This window comes from Lissotriton vulgaris, chromosome 1_1 (genome assembly GCF_964263255.1).
Source record: "Lissotriton vulgaris chromosome 1_1, aLisVul1.2, whole genome shotgun sequence".
In the NCBI taxonomy this organism is placed as follows: Eukaryota; Metazoa; Chordata; class Amphibia; order Caudata; family Salamandridae; genus Lissotriton; species Lissotriton vulgaris.
The window spans coordinates 392222004-392234131 of record NC_141685.1 but is presented as its reverse complement, the minus strand read 5'-3'; the positions used below and the strand labels follow the sequence as shown (position 1 = coordinate 392234131).

Below are 12128 nucleotides of genomic sequence, written 5' to 3'. Positions count from 1 at the left end.
ATAGACCAACGCAAACGCGATGCAAAACCTTTGGAAATCTGAGCCTTTGTTATCTCACTGTACACTAATGCCCCACAAGATGAAGCCTTGAAGTTTACCTAGAAAGGTATTAAAGACCACACTGGTTACCAACACAGTTTATAGTCCACTTCTCAAGAATTGCTTTCAACAGCATCTACTTCCATTTTGATGGTGAATTCTAGTTACAAGTGAAAGGCAACGTCATGGGCTGGTTTTTGCCCGTTTTTTTGCCCCTGAAGCAGTAAGTTTGTACATGGTTTACTTTAAAGTGCATTTCATTTTTGCTAATAATCATTGCAAGAGCAACATTACCGACTGGCGCAGTTATATAGACGTCTTTTGTATTTGGATAGGGACAATGGTAGAACTGAATGGCGGTTTCTGCTGTCGGAATGTTTTTTTCACAGACCAGATGTACAACATGACCAACACAAAAATAACTTCTTGGATATTATGGTAAGAAACCGGACAACATAGCTCATAATGTCTTAATACATCAAACCTACAGCCAGAAAAATTGCATTACGATACAACAGATTCCATCCAGGAAATCTCCAGGATAATCCCCCATATCAACAATTCTTAAGAATGTCTCAATTGCACAACTAAAGAGGATTGTTTTGAATGGCCACACTCTTAATTTTGCTGGAAGCCAGAGGCTGTTCGCAAATGTTACTAAAAAAATAATCCAAAGGAACATGATTTTAACCTCAAATCTCCCATTGAGAAAAGAACATAAAAGCAACAACTCTGTATTACCATACTCAGTCCAAGTACCAACCAATAAAAAAAAAATATTAACAAAAACTGGCACAAATTGTCTACACTCAGCTGCCAATTGGAGACGCCACTCTGCTGTGTAAAAATAAAACATTCCCTTAAGAATCGACTACTGAAACCTTACATCGAACCTGAGGTGGCAACTCAGAATGATTTAAGAGAAATTTGAAGGCAGCAAACTTTTCTAAGACTTCATAGATGTGGAGAATGCACTGTTTGTCAAAAGACATTGAGTGCACACAATTAACAGGTGACCCAAGACTGTACAACACAAGTTTTCAAATTGCAAAACTAAGAATGTTGTCTGCAGTATATTTGCCCTGCAGTCAATTATACATTGAGAAAACCAATCAAGAAGTATGCAAACGGATCAGTCAATATAAGTCCAGAATACTTTGCTTAAAGATGACATCCCTTCTGGTTAAACGCTTCAGAGTATTCACACGAGTTTCAACTCAAGTTAATGGTACTTGACGTTAAAATCGTTGGCGAATGTGTGAAAAAAATACTTTTGAAGAGAGAAGTCACCCTCATCCTCATATTCGACACAAAAACACAGAACTGAACAAGATGACTGAATTACAGAACAAATAACCAAAGTCTTTCATGACAGGATTCAACATTTTGGGCTCCCAAAGGTCTCTATCCTGACCAATATGTGGCCACCACAGTCTTTCCTCCAAAGGACCATCATTTTCCACCTCCCGATCATCATGCATTTTTTTTAAACCCTTTTAATATTTCTATGTTGGTGTCCCCCCTCAACTCTCTAATCCACCCTCAACACACCAAAATATTTTTGCCCACTAGGTAAACACTGAATTTGTGTGCACTACGTTTTGCCAAACCTTAAGAAGAGGCTCTGAATGCCAGATCTGTACCCCTACCTTATCTCAGCCGTGCAAACACAGCACAATTTGAGCACAGTATTCATTCATCCACTTTAGCCAAGTACTATAACGTTTAAGAATCTTCTGCCAACTTTATCCAGAGAACAATGCATTCATGTTTCTGCTGCTTTTCCAATTCCTTAGTTGTACTGGTCTACCCATCCTTTTGTATTGCATAAGTTTCTTATTTTAACACATTTTTGTAGTTGTTATAATTAAAGTGAGTTAATTTTACTTCATGTGATAAATGGATTGGAAACTACATCTCCCAACTGCACTACCCGATGCATGATACTGTGGCGCTCCCTGAGCGGCGCAAGACGTGGCACCATTGACAGGAGACTGCCTTGTTTCAGCTTCCATGACTATGACATACAACCCAGGAATAGCAGCCCCAATGCACCATCTGGAAGGCCCAATGCCTCCGTTGACCAGTGAGCAGTACTGAGGACAGACAGCGATGCGTGTATATTTTCTCTTATACATTTCATACAAAAGTGTTTTAAGTTCAAATATTTTTGCTTCTTGTAAGCTTGTACCATTGTAAGTAATAATGGTAATGAATTACTAGGACAATTGTTTTTAAATAAAAAGCCTGACTGCAGAACAACTGAAATTTTTTTTTGTTCTTTTACTAAAATCAACACCAACTCATTCTAGAGAGGTATCACTTCTGTTACTTTATGAGCACTGGTGTCCAGCATTCCCTGGCCTCGGTGACCCAACCCCTTATTGTGACTGAACCTCGGAGGAATTACTCCCATGTCCACCTTCTACATCACCTATTGGTATTTCTGTTACTCATTGGTTCATGTTCTCTTATGATCGATTGTGCTTCTATGCTGGTTTAATGGCCATCTCGCCTCTAATGGTTTGTTGAGATGTTAATTGCCTTGTTGATCTGGTGAATTCAGCTTCAGCATTCTCCTTCTTTCCTCTACAGGTATAGTATGAGTGAGTTTACATGCAAGTCCAAAGGCCAGTAGAGGTGGGCGGAATTTGCATAGTCGCGCTACGCAAAACTACGCGAAACAGTAAAAAAATCACTGCGCAACAAGCGGAATTGCTTGTTCCACCCGTTCGCAATGCTGTTTTCTGTTTGAAAACGTTGTTTGTGTGCTCGGGGAGAAATATCTCACGAACACACATTTTGAAAGCGCGAACAAGCAAAAAATTCCATTAAGCCGCAGATTGCAGAATTTTTGGCTATTCCGCGTTCTCCGTGGAACGCAAAATTACCCAAATTCCGCAAGCGGAACGGAATTTACCGCCCAGGCCAAAAGGACAGTCGTAATGGAAATGCACATTCGGGTTGGTTAGATGGTCACTAATATGGCCGGTCTTGTCAGTTATCCATCTTGCATCGATAGAATCTTTTTTTGCTAAAACTCAGTCTTTGTGAAGGGCATTCCAAAATCAGAGTCTTTCCTTCACTATAAAAGAGTGCATCTTTGCAAGTATGTCTCTTATTCTGTCATTTTTCTCTTTCTCCTCCCAGTCACTGCACTCATTCTATCTTTTTTTTTTTACCAAGGCATTTCTTCTTCGACCATCTGGTTTTTACATATCCATCCACGTCGTCTGTCTCATCCATGTTTTGTATGTCCTGAGATTTTTCCTCCAGCGTCAGTGCTTTCTTCTCCAGTTTTAGGATGGTTTGGTCTGTGCTTGATATTCTTTTTGTATAATATCATAAACTGATACTTTGCTAACCGCTGTTCTCTCTCTCTCTCTCTTTTGGACTATAGGTTGCATTTCACTTCCATGATGGCCTTTTTCAGCCCCTACATTTTGCTCAATGCCTTGCCTCAGATTTTTGTGCATGACTTTTATAAAGTCCAACAAATCAGGTTTTGTTAGCCGGACACCCTTTTTTGTTTTGTTAGCCTTATGAGCGTGTTCTTCTCATTGAATTGATCCTTCTCCATATTTCTTACTATGAACATTCTTTTTCTTCCCCCTCGTTGAGCAGAATGGATAGGGACCTTTCTTGGCTACTACCAACTCTTTTTAGTTAACCCTGTCAACCTTTGGAGTCTCATAACTGTATCCTTGCCATTTTTGATCTCATTGAGGCCTGCCTTCATCTTTCCTTCCACTGCTAGCTTATGTGGACCAGGTCAGTTCCAGTCCTGCCACCGATTCCAAACTGCTGATCTGTCTGATGGCACTTTTTGTCGACCTACAAACCGGGACTTCAATGACTCATCAACAACCAGTTGTCACTGGCTTTACAGAATAGTACGTCACTGTACTATTCTTCCTCACGCATGCTGGGTTTCACTCAAGTCTCTCCTGGGGACCTCTGGTGTTATGTTTCATATAGGTACCCCAATATAGGCTCAGGTAGTCACCCAACCTTTCACCTATATTCTCACCTACTATTACACTGCATAACGGTTCTTAGTACTGACCTCTTACCTAGTTACAGTAATGCCTAAAGATGACATTGGGTTTCCTCTGAAAAGCTTAAGCCACATTCATTATGCATGAGGATATTTGGAATTACCAATGAAGGTGTGTAGGACTCGCACTGCCCAATAGACCTTCTGTCTAATGGTTGTAATGGTCTGTAGCGTGCAGCTGGGGTATCGCTGTCTGTTCCACACAGCGTAAGACGAACCCGGACTATTGCAAAGCTACCCCTATTGAGGGATAGCACCCCTGTGCACTGCTGACGGAAACTCAAAGGTTTTATGTTCAATTTTCCAGTTCAAATAAAGTTTTTTGAATTCAACAGTATTATTTCGATTCCAAGTTTCTTTAATGCATCAACATATTATTTTCGTGGCTCTCTGCTGGAGTTAGTCTGAGTCAGCAGTGCACCTGGGTGCTATCCCTCAATAGGGTAGCTTTGCAATAGTCCGGATATTTGGAATTGCAGCAGGACAGCAGGTCTAACCTCTCCTGCATAACTATGTACAAGGGTCATTCCTTTCGTCATCCTAGTCCGACATGCAAAAACAAGGTATATCCCCAGGGGGTAACACTTGGTATATATGCATCATCTCTTGCTGAGATAGAGGACAAAAGGACTTACATGCCTACACACTGACGTGAGACGATGACACTCCTGCACGCAGACACTCTAGCTCGCAGTGGTCTGACATCCCTTGTGGTGTGTCCATCTCTAGACCAAGACGGGCTTCCACAGTCTCTCACTTCAAGTAATGGGTTTGACTTTATTCTACAGGGGTTCTTGGTTTTACATCCACATACATGCTAGATACACTTGGGTACATCTAGTTAGGGTTGCATCGTAGGAGTACGCTTTTTACTGTCATGTATTTTATATACTTGCCTGTTTTCATTGTTTTAGCACGATGGTAGAAATCTACCATCCCTTTACTCTGTTAGTGCTTGCGATGAGGGCTGTGGTTTCGTCTGAACCCGGACTGGGACGGGTCCAAGATGTTGTTGTCTTCCAGGTGGCGGGCCAGTTGCATGTTGACGATTTTCTCGATGACCTTCGCCGGGAACGGGAAAAGGGAGATGGGCCGGAAGTTCTTGAGGTCCTTGGGGTCCGCCTTGGGCTTCTTGAGGAGGGCGTTGATTTCGGCGTTCTTCCAGCTTTCCGGGAATGTCACTGTTTCGAAGGAGATGTTGATGACCTTCCGTAGTTTGGGTGCGTTGGCAGCGTCTGCTTTGTTGAATACGTGGTGTGGGCACGGGTCTGACGGAGATCCTGAGTGGATGGAGTTCATGGCCTTGCGTGTCTCGTCATCGTTGACTTTGGCCCAGGAGGTCAGGCGGTTGGCGCTGGTGGTGTTCACAGGGAAGGTGGGGTCTGGCGTAGTCTGGGCGATCATGGCGTTGAAGCTGTCGTGGATGTAAGCGATCTTGCGGTGGAAGATGGCTAGTGAGTTGCACAGTTCTTGTGAGGGCGGTATGTCGTTGACGCTGGGGTTGGAGAGTTGCTTTACAATGCTGAAAAGCTCTTTGCTGTCGTGTGCGTTGTTATCCAGCCGGTCTTTGAAGGAGTATCTCTTGGCTATTCTGATGAGGTGGTGATGTCTGCGAGTGGCGTCCTTGTGGGCTGTGTGGTTGTTGGAGTGCGTTCGTGGGGCCATATCTTCTCCAGTCTCCCTAAGTCTACGGCCCAGCAACTCTGGATGTATCCTACTCCCTGCCCCACCCACTTTGTTATGCGGCAGAGGCCATACTCTAGCAAGGAAAAGCTGTTGTAGAGGCATTCATCCAATGCAGACGTAGTAGGCAGGAATATTCAGAGTCCAAGTTTAATGTAAAGCAGGAACCACATGCCAGGGCGACTCAACAACTCCAACCACAAGTAACTGAATCAGAACCCAGTATGTCATAGGCCCCACATTCCCCAGCACAACATAACACAAAAGGTAAAAGGTAAAGACAGGCTAAGAACACAGTATAACAAAAGTCCTTCTGATTAATTGACACTCACTAGTGTGGCATGCTTCATCATCGGTTCGCACCCTGGTGATCTTCATCCATGGTGCTCTGCACCTCTAAGGAGGGAGCTCTTAATATTGTGCATAGAGGAAAAGGAAAGAAATTAGACTTGTCTACAGGAATATTTATATAATAATTGTTTGTTTGCAGCTCCTTGAACAAGATTCGGGGTCTCAAAAGCACACACTGTCATGTTTTTAGAACACCCTCACCCCACCGGTTAAACCCATCGATGGAGAATGCAGAGAAAGAAACACAATGATTTTCCTTCCCCTTTTTTCTGTACAAAACCCTAATCTTTGACTGGTTTTGATTGGCATGTTAAATTCTATTCTGGGATTATGTTGATCTGGTAGGAGGTCGTCTTGGACACCATTTACTTTCAGTCTCTTAATACGGGTGCTACATGGTCACACTTGGGCAGCAGATAACTGTATCTCTGCACTCCATATGTTTAAATCTCTATTCATAAGCAGTATACAAGACCAAACATCCCATGTGTACTAAATATGACACCTCACTGGAAACACCAATGCAGAAAATCATTCGGAAGATTTCATTCTATTTAATGTTTGGTAACAGTGATCCACTCTAGACATCATAATTCACTTGACTCACAGTAACCTGTATCCATTTAGTCACATTCAGACTGTATTTATACAATTAGTGCATGACAATCCATTTAATACAACTGCAGGGTGGCAGAAGATGATGGCAGCCGACACATCTTGCGTTACAACCGTAACTTCTTCAAGGCTTAAATCTGAGAGTATGAACTCCCAAAAACGGCGTAGTCCACCCGAAAGTCAAAGCTATTTAGGGTACTTAAAGGCATTCAAAAAAGATTGGGTAAAATCTTTAAAGGAACTGGTGTGTTCTTCCTCTATTCCAATATTATTAGGTGCTACAAATCCCCATAGCGTCCTTATTTTCACACAATAAAAGGGATAAATGACTTATTTTCTGATCTGCCGTGTTCCTTGTCGGAATTCGAATGCCAAATCGTCTGTCTGAGGCAGCAGCAGGCAGAAACCCACCGGACACCTCTGGTATGTGCTACCAACCATCCTTGTCTTTTCTGAGCCCAAAGCTGTGCCAGTCTCGGCACACTCATGCCACCATGTTACCAGCTTTCTTGAGGCATCCTTCCTCTCCACTCCTGACTTTTTTGCTTTTTTTCCCTCATCAGAGGCAGTGCCTTCTGCTCCAGCCCCCTGGACAGAGAGGGCACATAGGGTGCAGTTCTAGACGTAGGAGGGAAGTAGGGCCTTTTGATCAGGGTGCCAGTCAATACTGCCCTGAAACTTCCCATTTCATCATTTTTTTCCTCATTTATCTGTATTTTATTTTAAATATAATTTCAGTTATATGGTAACCGGATAGACTCTTCTGAATTGTCAAATACAATATATGTTGAATCATGTCTACCATTTTGGTTACTTTCAAAAGAGATGCTTGCCTAGCAGTAGTAGTCCTGCCATGCTCTAGTAAGATTCACCACGTATATGTGTATTGTATGGAAAAAAGGACCTTTTCCAAAGTGGCATTATAGTTCTAACACTACTTCTGTTCTCTCTGCTGGGATGTAGTTAATGATGTCTACATTTGACTACTTCATAACGTTAGTTGCCAAAATGAGGCTCAAATCAATTAGCTGCATGCATATACATATTAATAAAACCTCCTATCTATATATGTATATTGATAAGAGCTTTTGTTTTCTCAAAAACTGCAAGAAATGGGCAGAATTGTTGTAACTACCTAGTCATCACAGACGCTGATATAAGTTCCCTATAGGCCCCACTGTAATTCTCACCTATGTTAGCCTAACTGAGTATGTTGTAGGCCTAATTTCTTTGCACACATTACACACAACATGTTTGGTTTTGTGCCACGATATTATTCTATAAATACATTGCACATGTTTTATTATTCAGTAGTTCTTCCTGGGACTCAGTCTGAACATGTCGTACAAGGTCCAAGAACAAAAGCCCTGCTTTTCTCTGTGGCCGGTCACTAACACATAGACATAAATAGGAAACCCAGCTGCTGTTTTTGAGAATGGCATTCCTTATCACATAAACCAAGACTTGCCATTTTGAAAACAGAGAGATTTCTTGCAGAGAAAAGGTCCCGAAACGGGCGGGCTGCGCAATCCGAGAAGTAGACCAACTACAAGTGCCAGATATGGGGTCCGCTACTAATCCCAGAGATCTGATATATCACTGTGCTCACATAGTGAGGGTTGGCTTAGGCAGATTTTTTATTTGCCATGAGAGTGTTTTTCATTGTATACAGTTTATTAGTCATGCTACTCACACTTCTAACTTGCATGTTTTTTAATTGCAGCGCAGTTGCTTCATGATAGAGCAATATAGTTTCAATAAATATTGTAACCTTTCTTCGGATCTCTTTACTGTTTATTTTGAACGTGCATGAGTGAAAGAAGGAAATATGATGATGCGTTACCATGGCTCCCTGGGAGGGGCTAGAGTGTTATGTTCTGGGGTGTCAATTTACCTGTTACTCTAGGAAGGTTAGGCAGGTGTGGCAGGATGAGCTAGTTGGATTTTGGCCCATAGGTACTGATGTGGTATGGTGACTAACTTCCTACTTACTGGTAGTCTGTGATCCCAGGCATAGTTCTGTTCCTAAACAGAATCCCTGCAACAACGCAAAAGGCTCCCTGCAGATGAAAGTGTAGCGAAGAACTGCTTGCCAGTGATACATTTGTGAAGTGTATGACATTTTGTAGGATTCATTGATGTGTTCACGATCTGTGTTCTTTAAACTAGTAAGGTCTGAAAATTAAGACTTATGTTGAATTCCGAGAAATTCGTCCATTTTGTATCCTTCGACTGTTTTATTTGTCTAATATGTTCACATATGAATCTGTTATAGTTAATCCATTTACATTTCTGATGGTGCCTTTTTCATTGCAGGATTGGATGGACTACGATGAAAAAATAAAGGAATCTGTTGGAATATACGATGTAACCCATCAGTTTGTTAAATGCTGACATTTCTATTTTTTTGTTCAAATTCTGAGTTTTATGTGTTACAGAACATGTACAATGTTTTTGACCAATGGCGACACATCAACAAAAATACTATCTAACAAACATAAGATCTTTTGCAATCATTGTGATCATCTTTACACTAGGTTTTACCTTACCCCTATAAATCAGTATGACCCCCCCCTTCGTGGAGAATGCAGTTCCTATTTTAGACCATTAGGATTTGATCTCTACACCTACTGCCATTTTTTAATTTAAGGCATTACGTGCCATTGTACTTTTCGTTTTGTGCCTGGTAGTGTGTGCCTTAAAGCCATGTTTTTGGTGAAAGGGTATAAAATAACTTTTAATTCTGATTAGTCATTCACAATAACTCTCACCCTCAACATTTTTTACTTATTGAGAACTACCTGAAAATACTTCCATGTTGCTCGTATTCCTGTAACTGATATAGTACTTTTCACCCATGTTGCTATTCACTATGTCTACTCATACCTCGAAGTGTATGCAGAGGAAATATAATATTAACATGTGCAGTCCTTTTGTAGCATAAAATAAACGTGTTCACTTTTCAAAAGTATATTTCGTTTTGAGATTGTAAATTGGTTTGTGCACCACTACGCAGTTATTCATTGGTCAAAGTATAAAAACATTTAAATTTTCAAAAAAAGACAGAACCAGATATTGGCAACATTTTCCACAGCATTATTTCCACATTTCCCAAAATGCTTTCCAAAACTCGTAAAGAAAGAATAATATGCTTAATATGTTACAGATTGTAGGGGAGAGTTGAACAGTAGATTAGAAGAGGAAATCTTTAGAGTCTGTAGGAAATGTAGAGTTGATCATAACATTTTGTAGAATAGGGGTAGCACCTCAGGTGGAGGGAAATGTATCTAGGGAACAGTGGAATTTTCTAGTGCCTCATGAGAGCAGTGCATTGTCACATCAGCTCTTGGCACGTCAGCTCTTGTGCAGCACCTTGTGGATGATGAGTGGGGTTCCGACACCTTCACTTGGGGAATGAGTAGTATTAATTATCTGCTCACTTGACATAATTTATACATATTTTGAATCCTGTATTAGTTCAACCTGTTCTTGATGGAAATAACTTTGATTATACTGGAAAACTCAAATCTTTGATTATTCCAGTATTGTTAGTTCATTCTTTGCGGTTATGAAAGACACCACCATAGCCATTTTACTTTGAGCCTGTAGTATGGGTTGTGTCATTTGATTGAATCAACAAATTCCCACGGAGAAAAGATTGCATGCAAAAGGTTGAAACGGATATGACTTTTGTATACATACAGTTTTACCACACATGGCTAATATGAAGCAGCAGTAACATTTTGTGATTTCAAAAGTGTTCACAATCTGCACCTATTGGGTATTTTGGCAATAAGGCTTCATGGGCTTAAGCGCTCCTTATGGAACAAATTGAGAAAATAAACTCAAGCATAGCATGTATATTAGGGGGGTCTGAAAAAGGATTTTTAAACAGCAGGAGCATCAGGGTCTCTACTTTTGTATTACTCACTTCGTCAGGACAGCCCCTGCATCTTTACCTATTTAGCTCCCAGCACCTTGTATCAAAGGTCGTAAGCCGGATATCTCCGGTTTTAGCCTCTTCCTCGTCATGTGACCATCACATGATCGGTAGGTCTGTGAGAGAACTACAAATGTTTGGGGAATTGTACTTGTAGGATATTGATTCCTTGGTGGGATGTGAATCAGTGTCTTCTTTGTCACGTAGATTAATAGCCAGTATTTTAGGCTTGGATACATAGTTGCAATTACATCGTAAATTACAGGTTTTTGTTTCTTGAACAGAAAACAACTTCCTTTTCTTTGTCATGTGATCTCCTTATGAGCTACTACCCTTGTGGGGATTGTAGTTCTTTCTCGGATATGGTTTAAATCCATCCTATTGAGTACTGTGCTCGTGTTGGTACCTGTGTAATGTAGTTCTACACTTAAGAACAATCTGTGTTGTTGTCATGCATGATCTATTGTATATCTTATAGGATTCCCCCCACAGTATTTAATCATTCAGTTCTTTATGCTGTGTGGATAATTTATAAATCCACTGCCGTTCTTTTTCATAAAGAACTGGATCTTCTGTTTGGCCACCTATTTGATTGGCCTGAACAATGACATCCCCTGGGGTGAATTGGGCAACTGATAATCCCTGTCCTATTTCAACCTGAGTGTTCATGCTCAGCATAAACCCTCTTTGGGGTACGCCCCTTAGCTTCATGCCCCATTAGAAATTGGCGCCTCTGTAGCCATGTTCGGAGTCGACACCTGTCAACTTCCCGCACGCCCCCCCTCTTTCCCCTACAGTCTGCATTCAGCTACATTGAGAATCAGCATCTCTGACGCCGTTCAAAGATGGCAGCCACTTTTGTCTCTCCTCTCTGAAAGCACTCAGCACACTGCTACCCTCCTCTGTGCGCCCCCCCCCCGCCCACACTCTTCCTGCTCCCCTTTTAATGCAGTCTTTCACCAGCACTCTCTGTGGCCGGTACCACTGATACCCAACCTTGATAACTGACACCAAATTCCACCTCAAGATGACGGCCGCCTTGTTTCACTGCTCGCATGTGGGTTTACATCCCATCTCTTGCTGGGCTATCCTAGCGCAGCACCTACAGTCAATTTTCTGTTTTTGCTCCAGTATAAAGTCAGCCCTGACCCACCCAACCCCCCCCCCCCCCACGTCGTGATTATTGCATCACTACATCTGAGTGCCACCTGCTTGTTTTGAATATGTGTCTTTCATGCTACTTTGCACCTACAAGGATATGCACTTTGGCATGAATGTATCCCACCACTTTATTTTCATTAAGGATGTAAACAGAAAACACCCTTCTTGTATCTCCATTGCTTAATTTTTGTACTTCTGTAATTTTCTTTGTTGTTCTTTTGTAGGTCTTGTTTTAGATGTCTCCAGGCATAATTTACTGTGAGGATTTGGTTGTTTGATTGG

The 12128-nt window shown here is 41.5% G+C and overlaps 1 protein-coding gene across 2 annotated transcripts in view; it reads left to right on the top strand.

Moving 5' to 3' along the window:
- CZIB (CXXC motif containing zinc binding protein) overlaps positions 1–9714 on the top strand; it is a 75610-nt gene extending 65896 nt beyond the window's left edge. For both annotated transcript variants that reach the window (XM_086952460.1, XM_086952465.1), the window contains one exon: positions 9062–9714. In XM_086952460.1, the coding sequence (XP_086808586.1) occupies positions 9062–9139 (78 nt within the window). In that variant the 3' untranslated portion in view covers positions 9140–9714. The remainder of the gene's footprint in view (positions 1–9061) is intronic.
- Positions 9715–12128: the final 2414 nt, after the last annotated feature.